Genomic DNA, 21,690 nt, shown 5'->3' on the forward strand with positions numbered 1-21,690 from the left:
GACACAATATCTAAAAATGCAAATCTCTAAAGGGCATCATAAATTATCTGTCAGATTTATTCATAGAGCATGAGTTCATGACAAAACAAGTGATAGAAGGTAAAATGACCAATTTTGATTATATAAAATTAAAGTGTTTTTGCAAAAACAAAATCAATATATCTAAAATTACAAGAGAAGCAAAAAAGTAGAGGGAAAATATTTGCAGGAAGCTTCTCTGATAAAAGTCTAAGATATACAGGGAACTGAATCAAATTTATAAGAATAAGAACTATTCTTCAATTGATAGTCAAAGGATATGAATAGGCAATTTTCAGAGGAAGAAATCAAAGCTATCAATAACCATATTAAAATGCTCTAAAGCACTAATAATTTAGAAAAATGCAAATTGAAAAATCCTAAAGTACCAACTTATACTCACCTCTATCAGACTTACTAAGTTACCAAAAAAAAAAAAGGAAAATCACAGATGCCAGAGGGACTGTAAGAAAATAGGTAATTTAATGCACTGTTGGTGGAGCTGTGAAGTGGTCCAACTATTCTGAAAAGCAATTTGGAACTATGCCCCCAAAACTACTAAACTTTCTCCTTCTCCTCCTCCTCCTCTTCCTCCTCCTCCTCCTCTTCCATAAAGACATTGAGGTATTGAAAAAAACACATTTCTTTTCCTCCTACTAGAATGTTAGCAACATATCATATGGCCCCTTCCAATTATGTAAATAATGTTATTTCTACAAGTTTCTTTTCTGTTATATTTGTATTTCTAATAAAATTAACCAAAGGTTTGACTATTTTGTTGGATTTTTTATAGAAGCAGCTTTTAGTTTTATTTATTAAATCTATAGTTTTCTTACTTTCAGTTTTGATAATCTCTCCTTTAATTTTCAGAACTTCTAATTTGGTATTTAATTGGGGATTTTTAATTTTTTCTTTTTCTAGCTTTTTTAGTTGTATGCCCAATTCATTGATCTCTTCTTTTTCTATTTTATTCATGTAGGCATTTAGAGAGATAAAGTTACCCCTAAGAACTGCGCTGGCTGCATCCCATAAATTTGGTATGTTGTCTCATTATTGTCATTCTCTTGAATGAAGTTACTGATTGTTTCTATGATTTGTTGTTTGACTCATTCATTCTTTAGTATGAGATTATTTAGTTTCCAACTAATTTTTGGTTTATCTTTCCATGGCCCTTTATTATACATAGTTTTATTGCATCATGAAAAGGATGCATTGACTATGGCCCAGAATAGATAGGCCTATTGGTTAGGAAACACCCCATCTGGCAGATTGCCTTTTGCATTGGGACTGGGGGCCACACAACTGGCCTGTTGTGCCACTAGTTTACTAAGCTAGGACCTCCAGTCCTCTGCTGCTGATCTGTGCTGTGGCTAAGAGCCCTTTGCTGACTTCTCCAGACACCCTCTGCACTGAACCATGCTCTCCTTTTACTCAGATGAAACAGGCCTTTCCTAAAAATCTTCTAGGTTAAATCAGAATATTGTTTCATTGTGTTTTGTTTTGTTTTGTTTTGTTAGGTTTTGCAGCTCCAGAATCTGTTGAAAGGCTTAATTTAACATTGTTTCTGAGGGAAATTTGGGAGAGCTCAGGCAGCTTCCTGGTTTTACTCCGCCATCTTAGCTCCACTTCCAGAAAGTGTCTTGTATTTGTATTTCAAAGTTATTTCTCAGTTCCAATATTTTCATTGGAAATACTAATAGGTTCTCTCTTAAATTATAGGTCCATTCCCTCCACCACCACACCACTCCCAAGTAGGTCTATACAGCACTCAGCTTTGAAGGATAATTTATTCCTGATTATAAGCTTATGTTCACATACACATATATATATACTTACATATATATATATATATATACATATATATACACACATACATACATACACACATATATGTATGTATTAATCTATCTATTTATCTATCTAAATATATATATTTCCTCTTGTCTGTGGTAGAATCTGCTATGTCTTACGTGATACCAAATATGGTCCTAGGTAACTTAATTCTTTTTTCTGAATGTTTTTATTCTAATTGTTCTTTGATGGGTAGTTCTGGTATTTGATCATGCTGAGGCTTTTCCTTATGACATTCTTTAAGAAGGAGGGCAGCATATTCTTTCTAATTTCACTTTGCCTAATTCTTCTTATAAATCCAAGAAGTTTTCATACATGATTTCTTGTAATATAGTGTTCAGACTTTTGCTTTTTAATCATGTTTTCAGGGAGTTCAGCTAATTTTATTTCTCCTTGGGCAATTTTCCATGTAAATTCTTAGGATATCATTTCTCTTACATTAGTTTCTATCATTTTCAAACTTTTGATATTGTTCTAATAAATCTTTCTTTCTCACAGAGTCATTAGTTTCTGTCTCCTTTACCTTGTTTCCAGGGAGTCTATTCCTTGGGTAAAATTCACTACTTTCACTTGTGAGCTATTTATTATTCTTCTAGTTCTCTCTTGAGGAGCTTCTAGATCACTTTTTAAATAACCTGTTTTATTTCTTCGTATAGTTTCATTTCTTCTTTATATATTAGTTCTTGTGGTAAATGCATTATTTTCTTTGAGTCCCTGTTATGATTATAGAATTTCTCCTGCTAGGCTGGATTTTGGGGCATTATTAGATCTACAATAATTTCTTACACTGCTTGGTATCTTCAATGGTTTACTTTTCATACCAACTTTGATGATGATGATGATAACTAGCATTTATCTAGCACTTTAAAGTCTTCAAAGTGCTTACAAACACTGATCCATTTTATTTTCATAACAGGTCTGGTAGATAGGTTCTATAATTTTTCCCATTTAACAGATAAGGAAACTGAGGCAAACAGTGATTAAGTGACCTATCTAGGATCACACAGCTAGTAAAAAATTTAAGGCTGGATTTAAACTTAAGGCTTCCTGGCTAGAAGCCCAGAACTGTATCTGTTGTACAACCTAGCTACCAAAAAAATATTTCTTTATTGTGATTCAGTCTGAGGAAAAATTCAGGATTTTGCCTGATTAGGTATATAGGCAGCGGGCTTCCCTCCTTCAGGCAGCCATCTCAACTTGAAGGCCTCTAAAGCTTGTAAACTGCTTCATGTACATTATCTGATCTGACCTTTTCAACAACACTGTTTGATGGGTACTACAGAAATTACCACTGTTTTCCAGATGAGAAAACTGATGCTCCAGGAGTTTGAATTACTTGCCAAGGGTTGCATAGATTGTTTTTGTTCAGTTGGTTTAGGTCCTGTCCAACTCTTTTGTGACCCCATTTGGGGTTTTCTTGGCAAAGATACTAAAGTGGTTCAACATTTCCTTCTTCAGCTCATTTTACGGATGAAGTAACTGAGGCAAACCATGTTAAATGACTTGCTCAGGGTCATACAGCTAGTAAGGGTCAGAAATCAGATTTGAACTCAGAAAGATGAGTCTTTCTAACTCCAGGACCACTAGTTACTCTATCTATTGTGCTACCTATCTGCTCCTATGAATAGCTAATAAGAGTCAAGTGTGAGGAAAAAGAATTTTCTTGACTGAAAGTGAACTTTCTTTTGACCTCATCAAACCGTCTACTTCAAATTACTCCCTAACTTTTAGATAATTTATAGGTTAAAGTGCTTGGATTACCCTGTTCCCCTCTCCCCCAACCCCATACACACACGTGTTTCACTATTTTTGTCAGGACTTGTGATTTGTTGTGGGAGAGAATTTAGAAGAGGAAGCTTCCTTTACCAAAGGAGTTAGCTGGAGCTTTTATAGGTTAATTGACTTTAAGTTTTGCAAAACCATTTGCATAATATGAAAGACCTTCCTGATATCAGAGTCAGGACTCAAATATCCAACAGGAACCTATTAGGTCAGACTTAATGACTATGCTAACAGCCAAGGAGAGGGAGAGAAGGAAATAGAGGGAGAGGGAGGGAAGGGGAAAGAAGAAAGAAAGAAAAAGAGAGAGAAAGGAAGGAGGGAGGGAGGGAGGGAGGGAGGGAGGGAGGGAGGGAGGGAGGGAGGGAGGGAGGGAAGGAAGGAAGGAAGGAAGGAAGGAAGGAAGGAAGGAAGGAAGGAAGGAAGGAAGGAAGGAAGGAAGGAAGGAAGGAAGGAAGGAAGGAAAGGAGGGAGGGAGAAAGGGAGAAGGAAAAAGAGAGAGAGAGAAAGAAAGAAAGAAAGAGAGAGAGAGAAAGAGAGAGAAAGAAAGAAAGAAAGAAAGAAAGAGGGAGGGAGGGAGGGAGGGAAGGAAGGAAGGAAGGAAGGAAGGAAGGAAGGAAGGAAGGAAGGAAGGAAGGAAGGAAGGAAGGAAGGAAGGAAGGAAGGAAGGAAGGAAGGAAGGAAGGAAGGAAGGAAGGAAGGAAGGAAGGAAAGAGAAAGACTGAGACAAAGCTTTTTACTTCCATTGTTCAAGCTATTGACCCATAATGCCTCTTCTCTATGACCAGCAAGCACAGCAGCCAATTTGGCCTATTATAAATACATAGCACATATCCAAGTGACTTTGACTCCAGAAATTATTCTACATTTAGAAATCCAATTGATAAATATTTAATCAGGGCAACACAGGCTAGTAAGATATAAATCAATGAGTATAACTAACCAAATTTCTGCCAGAAAAATGTAATATCTTCAACGATGCTTAAATTCTTCACACTAAACACAATATTAATAATTGTCTTCCCTTTATTACATTTAATGTATCCATACTTTCAGTTGGTATATTAATTATTTGGCTTCATTTGTGAAAGTTAAAAGAATAAATCATTATACCAAAACAATACAGTCTTTAATCAAGGTATCAACATATAAATCTCATGTATTCTAATAAAACTTTCTTTGACAAAAATTCTTAGAAAATGAGTGCTTTCAAATTAAATCAAAACTAACAATTACTGAGTCTCCATTTTCAATCAATGGATCAATCAACAAATATTTATTAAGTACCTATGTAGATGTTGCTTTCCCCAGTAGAATGTGAGGTCCTTGCTTATTATGTGCCAGCCTGGGACTGCTTAGTTTTTGTTTTATTTTGTTACATTTTGTTATTAATTTTGTATCCTCTATGACTAGTTCAGTACCTGTCACGGGGTAAGCACTAAATAAATGTTTAATTAATTAAATGTAATTAGATGGTCCTTTTCATATCTAAATCTAATCACCGTATAAAGAAAAGATGTTTGCTGGGTAAAGAACAGTGGATGTCTTAACTCTGTAAACATTGATATTGTCAGGAGACACCAGGCTTGCACCACTCATTCTGAGCTCCTATAGTTCTCTCCAAGAAATGAAATCTCAAATAACTTAAGTTCCACCATTATCCCTGTCTTACCCCAAAGTAAATTCCACAGGTCTACCCCAAGAGATAAGAGGATAATGATGAACCGAAATCAAGGTTATACAGGAAATTTTGGTATTTTTCCATCCAAGCCTCCTAGAAGGTATAAAACCTCTCAATAGCAGGGTGGAGTCACTTGAAATGTATGTAGAAAAGAGAGTATTATTCATTTTAGAGATGGAGAAATTAGGCAAAGAATGGCTAGCCCAACACCAAGTAATTTTGTGATAAAGTCAGGATTAAAACCAGGGAACCTTTACCAGAGTTTTTATCTTGACTCCATCACTGTTTTATTAGTACTTCCTTTCTGGAATAAATAATACTTTCACTCCTTTAATAATACTACCAAAATTCAACAAAACATATACTGCTTGTCTATAAAGAGTATTCATGTGGTTCTTGCCATCTAAATTCCTGCTTTTATCCATGTAGGCATCTCCTCATTAGGAAATTCTTAATACACATTAGCAATTACTATGTAATTTGGAGATTAAGAGTATTAGCCTGGGAATACATGCTTTGGTGATTTTCCCAATGTCACAAAAAAGGAATATTATGTGTCAGAATTGGTACTGACACTGTCTTCTTTATTTCCAGGACAGTGCTCTCTTAATATGCCATACTGTGCCATCTAACATAACCATTAGAATACTTCTACTTTATTCTTCTTGCAAAAAGCAGTTTAGGGGGGTGGCTAGGTGGCGCAGTGGATAAAGCACCGGCCCTGAATTCAGGAGTACCTGAGTTCAAATCCAGTCTCAGATACTTGTCACTTACTAGCTGTGTGACCCTGGGCAAGTCACTTAACCCCCATTGCCCCACAAAAAAAAAAAAAAAAAAAAAGCAGTTTAGGAGGAAAGATAACGAGTTCTGTTTTGAACTTATTGAGTTTAAAGATATCTACTAGACATCTATTTTGAGGTTTCTAAAAGGCAATTGGAGAAGTGAGACTGAAGGTCAGTGGAGAGGTTGGGGAAAGATAGGTATATTTCAGAAATATCAGCAGAAATATGGTGATTATATCCTTAGGAACTGATAAAATCTTCAAATTAAGTAGCATAGAGGGAGAAGAGGAGAGGACAGGACATTAATAGTAGAAGGGCATGTTATGGATGATGATCTAGCAAAATAGACTGAGTAGTAGATGCATATGTAGGTAGAGGACCAGGAGAGAATGGTGTTCCAAAAACCTAGAGAGTATCAAGGAGAGGATGATCAACATTGTCAAAGCCTGTAGAGAGAATGAGGATTGAGAAAAGGCCATTGGATTTGGTGACTCAGAGATCATTGGTAGCACTGGAGAGAGCAGATCCAATGAGAGGAATGATGTCAAGAAGATGAATTGTAAGGGGCTAAGCAGAGAGTGACTATTATAGATGGTCTTTTCAAGTTTTAGCTCCAGAAGGCAGGAAAGATATAGAGTGATAGTTAACTGGAATGGAAGGATTAAGTGAAGGGGTTGTTTGTTTGTTTGTTTGTTTTTCTTCCTCTTAGGATAGAGGAGATGTGATCACATTTGTTGGAAGTAGGGAATGAGACAATAGACAGGGAGAGATTGAAAATAATTAAGGGGGCAACTAGGTGGCATAGTGGATAAAGTACCAGTCCTGGATTGAGGAGGACCTGAGTTCAAATCCAACCACAGACACTTGACACTTACTAGCTGTGTGATCCTGGGCAAGTCACTTAACCCTCATTGCCCCACCCCCCCAAAAAAAAAGAAAAGAAAAAAGTGAAAGAGTGGGGATGAGAGAGAAGGCAATCCGTGGGAGGAGATGGGGTAGAACAGGATCATTTGAGCAAGTAGAGGGTTAACCTTGGTAAGGAGGAAGGCCATCATGTGAGACAGGGGTGAAGGAGGAGATAATGGCAGAAGTCATGAGTGATTCAATATGGAGAATAAGGGAAAAGAGGGAAATTGTAAAGAATTGTCTCAATTGTTTCTATAAAATATGAAGGAAGTTTATTAACTGAGAAGTTGTGTGGTGTCATCAGAGGTGTGAGAATGAAAAGGTTTAGAATAGCTGCTATGGAGAGTAGGATAAGACAGATATATAAGGGCTACCTAGCAGGAGGAAGGGCTAAGTTAAAGTCTCATAACATAAATTTGTGGTAGACCTAGGCAGAACAAGGACAGTTAGGTGGCACAATGGATAATGTCAGAACTGGAGTCAGGAAGATTTACCATCCTGAATTCAAATCTGGCCACAGACATTTACTAGATGTGTGAATCTGGGTTAGTCACTAACTGCTGTTTATTTCAGTTTGCTCATCTATAAAATGAGCTAGAGAAGGAAACAGTGAACTACTCCAGTATCTTTGTCAAGAAAATGGCAAATGGGATCATGAAGACATGACTTAAATGGCTAAAAAACAATATAGGCAGAACTGTTGTGTGATTTTCTCTTCCTTCATTGCTTCAACCAGCCCCACATATGTAGGAGTGAAGGTGACAAGGGTAGGAGATATCCAAGGCTGAGGCTTGGCAGCATATAATCAGCAAAATGAAACACGTGCAAGGTATTCAGGGGACAAAGATATTATACTTGAATTCCTTCACCAAGTCAAGATGGGGAAAAGAGGAGAGAGCAGCTAGTTCAGGAGAGATGGCTTGGGAAAGAATTGGAAGGCCAAGAGACTGGAGGTAGCAGTGAAGATAAAGATTAAGGTCATGTAAGGGAAAGCAGAGGAGGGGTGAAAAGCCAACAGATTATTGTCAGGTAAGGAGATTTTGGAATGTCATATATGGGGCATAGGCTAGTTTTGTTTTGTTTTTAAACTGAATCAGTGAAGAACATTAAATAAACCTTAAAGGGCTCAAGTGGGAAAGGTTTTTAAAGCCAAATAGATGAATCTGTATGTCTTATGAGTTAAAATGGAGCTACTAGAATCTGGGAATTAATAAGAGTTTCAAATTTCAGTTAAATAATAAAGATGGAAGCCAGGTTGAGAAGCATGATTCAGTTTGAAAAGCAATTGTAAAGTGAGACAATGGAGTCAGTGGGTATAGAAACCTTCTTCTAGGCAACTTAACAAGAATGGAAATGAGGAAGCTACTTAAGAATTTGGATTATATCCCTTTCATAGGCATGAAAATCCATAATTAATGACTGAATCCTCCCATTTGGGATATTGATTTGCTTGGGTCAAGCTATAAAGGAGAGAAAACAAATTTAACCTTGATCTTCAGGGAAAGATACAAAGAGAGCCTTATATAAACCAATGGGCAAAGATATGAGAGCTGACTCTGGTTCCCCCAAATTTAATGACAGTAGAGATGTAGCACCAGAACCTCTTGGCTTAAGAGATGACAACCCTGAAGAAAGGAACCATATGCCCAAAGGAGGTAAGGAAGTGCAAAGCTCTGTTAGTATTCTTGAGTTATTGCCCAAGGAAGATACTGGAGGTTATAGAAGTAGAACCTTGAAGTCTACACTATTTTAATCAATCCACAAGCTTTTACAATTTGTATTGCATGGCCTCTGAGATGCTTCCCAACTCTGAGAGCTGGTGAATCTTGATACTCCCCTGTACCAGCAAACCCAGGCCTGGATCATTCAACTTCCTGTGCCTCAGTTTCTTCACATGTAAGCTAGGGAGAATAACACCTTCTTTACCATCTGTGGGACTTCAGATGAGAATCTTTTATGAAGCCCTTTGTAAACTGAAAGTCATGATATAAATATAATTTCTTGCCATGTCACAATAAAAACAAACAACCCTCAATCAACCCCCACAAATGCCTGTTAGATGATTTGAAAATCGTTTTGTTTTGTTTTGTTTTCTAGGTAAGCAGCTTACATTTGTTCATGAATCATTGTCAATATTACAAGTTGTCAGTTCTCTTACTAAATATTCAAAGATAGGTACCCACATCATTTACTTCTGAATCTAAAATTCCTATGACAAATTACAAAACATTAAAAAATAACTATGTAGGAATTTCGATGACAGAAGACTTTTATTAGATTAATAAAGTGCTGTTTTTTATTTATATTTCATATGTAGGTATAAATCAGGTCTATTGCTTGTAATCAAATGAAGCTTGATGTAAATGAACAAGAAAAGATTATTCCAATTAATGAATTAACATGTTGTTTACATTTCTCTTGACAAATATCTTAAGCTATTTTATCTTCAGGATTATTGTTAGTTTCTATCAAAGGATAAAAATATTTCGAATTTCATAAATGCTATGTAAATTACTTGTCTTTTTCTCTTAGTAGAAATGCTACTTGTTAGTTTTATACAATAATGGATCATTCTATTTTCAAATAACATGAAACTATTTAAGCAATTTATTGCCTTAGAGTGTTATCTAAGTCATTGGGAATTTAGGTAACTTTCTCAGGGTCACAAAGTCAACATGGAGAGAAGGGAAGAACTTGAAGATGAAGTCTATTCTTCCCATCTCCAGTTTTAGCTCTCTATTCACTATGGCACACTGTCTCTTTTGGTACAATCATTATAGAAATTGAAGTGACAAATTATTTTTGTCATGTTTAATTGCCTAATTCTGAGCCTAACCACTGGATTCTTAGTCTCCCATTTGGGTTTTTTTTGTTTTGTTTTGTTTTGTTTTAGGCAATGGGGGTTAAGTGACTTGCCCACAGTCACAAAGCTAGTAAGTGTCAAGTGTCTGAGGCCGGATTTGAACTCAGGTACTCCTGAATCCAGGGCAGGTGCTTTATCCACTGCGCCACCTAGCTGCCCCCTCCCATTTGGTTTTAGTAAGAAATTGATTCATTGCTGAGTTAGTGATGATTCTATCTGATCTCATTCTTGGAATTCTTTATCATTTCTGTCTTCATTAGTGTAAAAAAGGTGTTAAAGACAAAACTCTCCTTGCTCTGAGACTATAAATTAAATGATAGACTCCAAGGAATTCAAACTAAAATTGAATGGAACAAGCAGATGTATTAACATGAAAAGTTCAAAGTAATTTGCTGGTTGATTTCACTTTAGAACAATACAAACTTTTAAATGGGGAACAATATTTGAAAGTTTTCATAGAAAAACTTAGTTTCTAATAGGAAAATGAACCAGGTGTATCTAAAAAATGTATGCCACCGTGGTGTTTATTTCTTCTAAAATATCAATTTTAGAAAATGCTATTTATGTTATTAAGTATATGACAGATTCAAGATTAGGGAATTATTTAATGCAGAATAATTTTAAGCTAACAATGAGAAAATAGAAAGATGATGAAAAATATGTACCTGTTTGTGTTTTCAAACTTTAATAGAAATCCAAATGCTGGCCTACGTGTATTTACTATTTCAAAGACTGGCAAAGCTAATAATTTCATTATTTTTCATGGAAAGAAACAGCATTGATCAGTATGAAAATATCAGTTTTATTACAGTCTCTATGACTCATTCATATCTTGTATAATTCAATTAAACAAACAGGCAGTACTGCATAGTGGATTGAGACATGGCCTGAAAGCTGGAAGAACTTGGCTTAAATTTGACCTCTGATACATACTGACTATATAACCCTGGACAAATCACTTACTCTCACTGCCCTAGGCCAGTGGTTCTCAAACATTTTGGTCTCTGGACTTCTTTACACACTTAAAAATTACTGAGGACTCCAAATAGCTTTTGTTTATGTGGGTTATATCTATAAACATTTCCTATACTAAAAGAGTAAAATTAATAAAATGTTAAAATATTCCTTTATTAATTCATTTGAAATAACAATAAACCAATGATATTAATACAAATTACATTTTTATGAAAATAACTTTTAAAATAAAAAACATATAGTGAGAAGAATAGCATCATTTTGCATATTTTGCAAATCTCTTTAATGTCTAGCTTGAAAGAAAACAGCTTGATTCTCATATCTTCCGCATTCAATCTGTTGCCATATATAAAACAACATGAAAAAAAAAATTTAGCCTCACACAAATATGTAGTTGGAAATGGTAGAAGTATTTTAATAAACAATTAATGTATTGTTATGAAAATAGTTTTGACCTATGACCTATTTTGGGGATCATGTAGTACCCTGAAAAGGTCTTGGAGGCCCCCAAGGGTACACAGACTACATTTTGAATGCAGCTACCCTAGTGTAGGGCTTCTGAAACTATTTCCAGTCACAACCCCTTTTCACCCAAGAAATTTTTACATAACCCCAGGTATATATGTATATAAAATAGGTATACATAACCTTTTACTGTTGCTAAATTTTTTATGGGGTCGCAAATCACAGTTTAAGAAGCTAGGTTTTAGAGGATTCTTTAAGACTCTAAGTTTCAGAAAAAGATGCTGACCTATATTCTCAGGCCCTCTCTTGAGAATTACCTCTTCCAATAAAATCTCTATGTGTTAGGCACTTCATGAAAAGGGATATTGTTTTTCCCCAGTTTTAATTCTTTCTTTCTTTTTTATTAAAATTATTTTAATTGTTATATATATATTTTTTTTTCTTTCCTTTACATCACATTTATTTTCAAATACATCTCTCCCTATTTCCCTACCCATGAGGAAATGTCTTATAACAGTTAATAAAAACTGGAAAGAAATAAACAATTCAGAAAAACTAACCAACAGATATTCTGAGTCTGAGAGCTTATGCAATGTCCCAAATCTGTAGTCCCACAACTGAAGATTCATTTTCTAATTAAGTGTGATAATTTACTGTAACTACCTTAACTTTTAATTGGTCAATTTCCTCTCAAACACATGAATGTATGCATTCAAAAATCTTAGTTCTCAGGTTCTCAACTTTTCCAGGCTTGTCTACCTCTATTCCTGTAAATGAAACCTATATTTCAGCTAAATTGGACTACAACTCCCCAAAGCCCTTACTTTTTTACCTTTGCATCATTGTTGTTGCTAATTCCTCTAATTGAAATACTCACCTTTTCCACTCACCCACTAACCTAGAGGTGCCTCCCATCTCTTCATCTTTGCCTATTCAAATCTTTACAAAGTTTCAAGCTTTCTGTTCCTACAAATAGTTGCCCTCCAGCTTCTACATCCTCTATTTCCCAAACTAGACGTTGATCTCTTTTCTCTTAGCCCCATAATAACTAATAAAAGAATGAACTAATATCCCGGCAGCTACTACAGTTTATAAATATGTGTGTGTGTGTGTGTGTGTGTGTGTGTGTGTGTGTGTGTATATATTTGAAACCAGGAACTATATTTTCTTTATCTTCATATTCCTTTAAAAGCCTACCACAATAGCACAATAACTAGTAATTTTTGTACAATATATTTGCAAAAATAATTATATAATAACTCATAATTAGATGCATGAATATTAGCAATGACAATAGTAAGTATTCAGAAAAACTTTTTTTTAATATTAAAGGAGCCCAACAACAGTATCAAAAGAGAGAAAGAACACTACTGTGACAAATTTGCTAACATACCATCACATCGTGGGAAAGGGTAATTCCAATTTCTGTTGATTCCATGCTGACAGGTAAGGACAGGATGGCCTATAAGAACATATCCAGGGTAGCATTCAAATGATATGGACTGTCCCACACTATAATCCGAGTTGACCATATACCCGTTTTGAAACAGTGGAGGATCAGGGCAATTTTGTAACTCATAAGCTGAAGAAAACAAAGAAAAAGAGCAACCAGTACATGTTTAATACATTATGGTAATGTTAAGCAAGGAGGCATCAAGTGATTGGAGATACTGTACTTTTACAAAATTAGTTAATCCCACCACTACAAAATATCATTACAAAACAAATAAAACAGGGCAGCTAGGTGGCACAGTGGATAAAGCACCGGCCCTGGATTCAGGAGGACCTGAGTTCAAATCCAGCCTCAGACACTTGACACTTACTAGCTGTGTGACTCTGCAAGTCACTTAACGCCAATTGCTTCATCCCCCCCAAAAAAGAAATAAATAGAACACCCCAATTATTGGAAATAATTCACAGATTCTACATGATTGTTATGGGCCCATAGTACCTCTGAAGTTCTCTGGGGCACATCAAAGAACCTTCTCCTTGAGAAACTAAACCAGAGGACAGACAGGCCTAGAGAGATAAGTGGAATCAGATCTGACTGAGCTAGCTCAGTACCCCCACCCTTCATTCTAGTCTCCCTCAACCCTGGGGCGATACGATTAGGTGTGGCTGCTTCCTTTGTGTCTTGAGGAGATGGCTTCAGAGATCTGCAGCCACCCCTCACCCAATTCCTCCAGCCACCACCTGTGGGGGATGGTCCTCCCTCATAGTCAGATAGTCACCCCCATCAGTCCTCTATAAAAGTACCTGCAAGTCTCCTGCTCGAGGAGATTGGTATCTCAGAGCCATGCTCTGTGCCATGCCTTCTCCCCATGAGAAGTCCAAGGACTTCCTTCATGGGTTTCCCTTCCCCTCCCTTCCCCTTCCTCTAAATAAACTACTATCTTATTCTAACTGCTTTTGTGTACAAGACAGTCTAATTCTTTAAAGAGGAATTCTTAAGGACCCCAAACCCCTGACCCCTACTCCTACCCCTTACCCCATTTTCCCCATGACATGATGTTTATCCACTTTAAATAATTTATTAGTACTTTTAAAAATAATTCACTCTAAAGAACTCCATTTTTTGTCAAAAAAGGAATCATATGGCCCTATTTTCCTTTCCAAAAATGATTTACTAAAATGAGTTTTAAAAAGTGATATTCTCATGTCACCAATTGCCTTAAAAAATGCAATGACAGCTCTTGCTTACAAGAGTTGCTTCCTCTAGAACTGACAAATAACATAAGAAAGAAAGGATTTGGAATATGCGTAAATATAGACTTATAAGATGCATTTCAAGAAGATACAATATAAATTCCAATTAAGAGAACACACAACTTTTTTTGTTAAGTTAATGTTAACATCTTTCATTCTTAAGTACATTTAGATTCATGGAATTGCGAAATCACAGCTTTTCCGTAGGAAAGGTAAAAACATTCTAGTTCACTCTGCATATGAACAGAAATCTCCTCTGTAAGGTCTCCAACAAATAGTTATATAGATTGAATTTGAATTTCAATGCTTCTAGAGGAGGATCCCCCAACTTTCCATGACAGTCAATTTTTTAATAATTCTAATTATTTAGCAGATTTCCTGCTTCTTCTTGTTCAGTAGTTTCTGATTCTTTGTGAACCCATTTGGGGTTTTCTTGACAAAGGTACTGGAGTGATTTGTTATTTCCTTCTCCAGCTCATTTTATAGTTGGGGAACTGAGGCAAATAGAGTTACATGAATTGCCCAAGGGTACACAGCTAGTAAGCAGCAGCGGCCAAATTTGAATTCTTAAAGAAGAATCTTCCTGACTTCAAGCCTGGCATTCCATCCACTGCATCACCTAGTTGCCCCCATCAAAATCTAATTCTCTAACAATTCTACCAATTGAATTCTGAGGACAAATAGAATGTTTAATTCTTCCTCTATGTAATAACAGACAAGTAGGTGGCTTAATGGAGAAAGTGCAGGAAGACTAGTTTAAATTTAGCCTCAGACATTTACTAGCTGTGTGACCCTGGGCAAATCATTTCATGTCTCTCTGCTTCAATTTCCTTATCTGTAAAATCAAGATAATACCACCTATCTCCCAGGGTTGATGTGAGGATAAAATGTCATATCTGTAAACGGCTTTGCAAATCTTAAAGTGCTATAAATGCAAGCTATCATTAATAGCTAACATTCATCCAATATTTTCATGTTTGTAAAGCACTTTAAATAAATTATCCTCTTAACAAACTTGCATTAGGTATTATATTTTTAAAATAAGGAAACAGAGGCCCCAAAAGACTAAATACCTTGCCTTTGGTAACACAAATATTTAGAAAGGATATTCAAAACCTGTATACTCTTAATTCTTTATCCAGAGCTTTAGATCACTTTGCTAGATGCTGTTGTTCATTTGTTATAATGTCCAACTCTTCATGAGCCCACGGACCATAGTACACCATGGCCTTCTATCCTCCACTATCTCCCAAAGTCTGTTCAAGTTCATGTTCATCACTTCCATGCCACTAGCCATCTCATCTTCTGCTGTTACCATCTCTTTTTGCCTTCAGTATTTCCCAATATCAGGGTCTTTTCCAATGAATCCTATCTTCTCATTATGTGGCTGGAATGTATGCCAGATGAAAATCTTTTAAATACTTAAAGACATTTCTTACATTCCCTCGAACCTTTTTTCTCTGGAATAAATAGCATTAATTCCATTAAATTGGCCTCTCCACCTTAGCTCACCCACTCTCCTCTGATAGCTGAGCCTTTTGCCTTCTTATACAGAATCAATCCCCTTACACTTCTTTCTGCATACCCTACCTGAGTGCAGTCATGAAGTAATGACTCAGTGAATGATCCATTTAATCTTCTGTACTCTGTTGTTGTTGTTGTTGAGTCATTTCAAGCATGTCTAATTCTACATGACCCTATTTGAGTTTTCTTGGCAGAGATAATGGAGTGGTTTGTCATTTCCTTCTCCAGCTCATTTTACAGATGGGGAAACTGAGGAAACAGGGCTAAGTTCATTAAGTAATGAAAATCACTTTCATTGCTTTTTAAGTCATTCCAGATTAAACCTCACTTCCTGTAGCTTAACTGGCACAATAGATAGAGTACCTGACCTGGAGTCAGGAAGACCTGAGTTCAAATGTGACCTTAGACATTTTCTAGCTGTGTGACTTGGACAAGTCATTTCACTTCTGCCTGTCTCAGCTTCCTCATCTCTAAAATGGGGGTAATAATATTACCCACCTTCCAAGATTGTTGTGAGGTTCAAATGAGATATTTGTTAAATGTTCTGCAAACCTTAAAGTGCTAGCTAGTAGGGGCAGCTAGATGTCATAGAAGATAGAGCACTGGCCCTGGAGTCAGGAGTACCTGAGTTCAAATCTGGCCTCAGACACTTAACACTAGCTGTGTGACCCTGGGCAAGTCACTTAACCCCAATTACCTCACTAAAAAAAAAAAGTATTAGCTAGTTGTTTGTTTGTTTTTTTCAAATAAAAGAATTTTATTTTAAGACTGTGCAGATATTGCCACTTTTAATGGAATTTCTCATTCAGGACTGCAAAATATAAGGCATTCCTAAAAATGTAGCACAAGTGTTTCCACTACATTCATAGAGTGCACCTCTAAAGCATAGACTTGTCATTTGGTCCACCACCTGATCATCTATAGCTCTTCAAAAGGCTCTCAGTTTTGGTGACTTATAATAAGCTTTTGAGGCTGATTAGTATTCACATTTTCCCCACGGTTCTGGATTTTTCTTCCTGTTAATGATCATATCAGTTTTGAAAAGCATACGTATGGAAATGTAGGCTGCTCCAAATCCCACCAAATTCACAAATACACTTTTTTTTCCTTTTTCATCATGAGTTGTACCAGGTTCATGATTGGAATTTTGGGGGTACAAACCTCGTATATGAGTTGACATTCAGTAAATCTCAGAACTGTCTAGTTACTATTTTTAAAATTGAATTACCAAAATAATAGGTAGATCAAAGGATTTCTGCAGACCCTGCATAACAGAATTTCAAAATATTCTTCTGGTGGACAATATGGGTAGGAGATTAGAACTCTTTGGGGAATTTTAAACTAATTAAATCATTAGGTCCAAAATGTAGTGATTTGTGTCAACATAGAAAGAAATCAATAGTGGAATCTCCCACAGAACCATACTTTACCATGTTCTTTTCAATATTTTATCAACAAATTGGATGAAGGGATAAAAATCATGCTTGAATGGTTAACATTGTAGATGGCAGAATTAGAATCCAAACGTGATTTCAATAGGCTAGAATGATGGACTAAATATACTATTGTGATACTTTCGTTAGGTTAAATGTAAATTCTTTAAAACTTGGACTCAAGAAAATTATTTCACACGTATAGGATTTGAGAGACTATAAGCTTCATGAGAAAAACATCTAGGCTTTTAAATATACACCAATCTCAATATTAATTAATTCTGTGATTTCACAGCCAAAAAAGTCTAATGCCACCTTAAATTACATTAATATAAATATGATATTCTACATGATAGAGTTGCTAGAACTGTAGTCTTTCATGGTCAGACATTCTGGGGATATTATGGCATTGTAGAAAAAGTTTTAACAGTTTGCAGTGCATCCAGTTGAAGGCAACTAAGCTGGTGTGGTAATTGATAACCATGTCATATGAGGGTTAAATTAAGGAATAGAAATGTTTTTCTTGTTAAAGAGGGATACTTGGTGGGAATTTGGGGAATAGAGAAAATACAATCTTCTGGAAAGGTTCTCTTTTAGAAAAGGAATTAGAAATTTATTATTTGACCTAAGAAAGTAAAACAAATAAAGAGCAGAAATTATAGGGAGATAAGTTTTGGTATAATGTGAAGAAAACTTTCTAATCATTATAGTTACCTTAAGGGAATATGGGGAATAGTAAAGGATAATGTATTTGCTATGATTCAAGGAGAGGTTGGTTGATTGCAATTTGTTCAGCATGTCATAGGTGGACTAAATTTGGGCATGTAGTTAGAACTAGATGTTCTCTAAAGTCCTTTTAACTTTGCAATTCTAAGATCCAATAATTTAATGCAAAGAAGTGGCAAAAACAGTGAAATATCCCCTGAGGTTTTGGAAGTATGTCCATATCACTCTTGATTCCAAGAAAGGAACTGTGGTTCTGACACATTGTCTGTGGCCAGACAATCTGTTTTTTAGTATCTTTATGTGTTATACCAGAATAGTGAATTTGATATTTTTCTTCATTAAGACTCAGTAAATAGGTATTTATTGATTGTTGAAGGCCATGATTTAGTCTAAGCATAGAAGAGTAGACTCTATTTATACTCTTCTCTTTTATTCCATTGACTTGACTTATAATTTCAAGTTATGACTTATGTGTGAGTGTGCACATTTGGGATATGTTCCCCCAGAGAGACACAAAGAGAGACAAACTGAGACTCTCAGATCATGGCTAAAGATATGTAAGTATGCTTTTATATTAATAGTGGGAAGAATAATTATACAGGAGTATAAAATTCTCTTTGTATATATGTGGGGCTGATTCTGTGAGCATAGGAGTTTATATATAAGACTGTGTTTATGAGGGGCAGCTAAGGTGGCGCAGTGGATAAAGCACTGGCCCTGGATTCAGGAGTACCTGAGTTCAAATCAGGCCTCAGACACTTGACACTTACTAGCTGTGTGACCCTGGGCAAGTCATTTAAACCTCATTTTCCTGCAAAAAAAAAAAGAAAAGAAAAGAAAAGAAAAAGACTGTGTTTATGTACTTGTATAAGGTAAAGATGAAGGGCAGCTAGGTGGTACAGTGATAGAGTGATGGGCCTAGAGTCAGGAAGATTCATACTCCTAAGTTTGAACCTGGCCTCAGACACTTAATAGCTGTGTGACTCTGGACAAGTAATTTAACCATGTTTTGCTTAATTTCCTCATGTGGAAAATGAGCTAGAGAAGGAAATGCCAAGAAAACTCCAAATGTGATCATGAAGAGTCAGATACAACTGAACAGATAAAGATGATTGTAATGTGAACTTAGTCATATGGGAAAAGTTCAACTAATTCTATAAATCTTTGTAAGGTTAAATTATGGAGTAAGTATATAAAAGCACAACCATACATGCATATAAAAAGCATAAATACCATGAACGATATAGTTCACTTTCACTGATGTGGACAGATTTAAGTAGCTCTTTATGTTTAGAAAAAATAATAAAAAAAGAGACCACAATGAAGGAAGTGGTAGTTGTCATTTGTATAAAAAATGAATAGGGAGGCTGTTTGGATTTTGAAATATTAGAGGTGGCTTAATGAAAAGCAAAGTTGCAGCAAGGCACCAAGATTTTTAAGGGTTTCTTTTTTTCCCTTTTCCCTTTTTTTTTTTTTTGCCTTTAATGAGATGAAATGTTATTCTACCTGGTGAGTGCTCCCCACTATACTCTCATCATGCAGTCCAAATGAGATTAGCATCTTCCTTTTAATCAAATATTTCAGGCACATGTCTAACCATCCAAAATGAAAGGCTAAAAATATACTCCATTTGGGAGAGTCAGCAAGCCCTGCCTAACCAAGAACATAAGAGTCCATAAACAACAGATGTGTCTGGATGTATTCAAGGCAATTCTGGGAGCTCAGCAAAGCCCCGAAGCCTTCATTGTGACAGGCATCTCAGTAACATGTTCACAATTTAATCAAACTATGTTGTACAAAGTCTGTAGCTATTAGAGACATAAATAGCAATCCTAACAATTGTTTACACTTGATTGTAATAAACCATTTAAAAGTAATTATTCCAGTTAATTTATCTTAATACAGGGTAATATTTGCATATGTTCTCCAAGTCTCTGCTATATATACAAAAGGAGGCAGAAGTCATAATATAGTAGAAGAATAGCCTATCAATATCTTTCTTCCATGTGTATCAATATTCTCAACTCTTCAAATGGATCTGTGATTGCATCAATTGACATTCCCTCCAATAATGCAGAACACAAACCAAGATCCTTTCCTCTTCTAGAGTGACTTTTCCATGTGCTCCCACAAGGGCATCACAGGGGGTCCTAACCATTCACACAGGAACAATGAAGTGGATAAAAATATCTAATGTTCTAATTACATGTTGTTAATAACATTTTCTAGTTGAATGATTTTGACTCGCAACTGTGATTTTTAAAAATTTGTATCAGCAATCAATAAAAAAGCTTTCACATAGTTCTTTAAAGTCTGCCAAGTATTTTAAATGCTGAATGTTATACCATTTGAACCTCATAACAGTATGAGGGTGGTTACTTTAGGTAAGCTTATCTCCAATTTACAGATGATAAACCTGAGGTTTAAAAAGAGTAAATGGTTTGCCTAAAGCCACACTACTACTAACTATTAAGTTCCAGAGGCACAATTTGAATCCGGGTCTTATTGAATCTCTAAATATACTTTTCATTACCATTTGTTATAATAAATTTGTATGTGTGTACAATTTTGTTTTAAGCCACATAAAATTATATAATTAAGCACACTTTTGTTTTGATCTGCATAAGCAAAAGATTTCTGAATCACATGGACAGTTGAGAGAGAAGAGAGACAAATCATACCCATTAAACAGTTAAGAAAGTGGCAGTGCACATAGAATTATTGGCATTTAGAGGTAAAAGGGGTCATGAAGAATATACAGTCCAACACCTTCCTTCATTTTATATATGCCTTGCCCAAAGTCACAGAAATATCAGGAGAAAAACTAGGACTCAAACCCATGTCTTTGACTCCAATTACAGTATTCTTTGGTTACTCTACCACATGGTTTCTCTCAGGATTTGGGGAAATTCCTTAGCATTGCTTGTTTTCCAGACAGGAAAAGTACCTCTGGTTACAAAAAAACTAAAGAAGTTCTAGAAAAGGTAGAAGGAGCATAAAGTCAATTCCTAATCCTTTCATCTAAGACCTATCTCTCTAGGCAGGAGGTTATAGAATGCTCAGACAAGCAGGTTGTTGTTTTAGGGTATTCATCCCCCCTCATAAAAAGAGGAGGTGGCAAGAAGACTAGACCAGCTGGCCAAAAATATTTGAGTATTAAACCCATCTCTGACACATAATGGCTCTGTGACCCAGGGCAAATCACTTCATAGCTAACTGGCTACAATTAGAAATTGCAAAGGTGCTGGTCTGCATTAGTAGAGAGAGTTTCTTTACTGAGAGTAGCTAATACAATTGAATCGCAGATCTTTTCCAGAATAAAAACAGAAGTCCTTGAAATTCCAGAAATGGAAACATGTTTACATCCTTTAAGATGTTCTCATTTCTAGTTCTATCTTAGGTATTAAAAAAAAGATAAAATCATCTGATAAAATATGTCCAAATAGATCCGTTTTATTAACAAATTTGTAAAAACAAAACAAAACAAAACAAAAAAACATGGACTGACTTCTAAAACATAGGCCAGATTAGCCAAACACACCTTATCCTCTTCAAATGAACCACTCCATCTTGTGGGATAGTACAAGATTTAACCATATACCACCTCATAGATAATAATATTATTTCTTCATATCCTTTGGCATCACCCTATTTTAAACTGCCTAGAACAACGCCAATATAAAAAATAAATAAATAATATATACATAGCTAATGAATGGAAAATTTTCTATGAAGCTCCTCTATAGCCCTAATAAAAGATTGAGAAAATAAGGATCTAAAAATTTGGTTTAATATATGTCATGATTCCCCAATTCAGAAATGGTCAAAGGATATGAATAGGCAGTTTTCACATGAAGAAGTTAAAGCTATCTATAGCTATATGAAAAAATGTTCTCAATCACTACTGATTAGAGAAATGCAAATTAAAAATACTCCAAGGTACCACCACACATCTATCCAATTGACTAATACTACAAAAAA

The 21,690-nt window shown here is 35.6% G+C and overlaps 1 protein-coding gene across 1 annotated transcript in view; it reads right to left on the reverse strand.

Annotated features, from left to right (window-relative positions):
- Positions 1-21,690, reverse strand: part of CSMD1 (CUB and Sushi multiple domains 1) — a 2,580,735-nt gene that overhangs the window by 275,899 nt on the left and 2,283,146 nt on the right. Inside the window, 1 exon segment of the mRNA XM_043985743.1 lies at positions 12,714-12,902. Coding sequence (XP_043841678.1) covers positions 12,714-12,902 — 189 coding nt within the window.

This window comes from Dromiciops gliroides, chromosome 2 (assembly GCF_019393635.1).
Source record: "Dromiciops gliroides isolate mDroGli1 chromosome 2, mDroGli1.pri, whole genome shotgun sequence".
Lineage (NCBI taxonomy): Eukaryota > Metazoa > Chordata > Mammalia > Microbiotheria > Microbiotheriidae > Dromiciops > Dromiciops gliroides.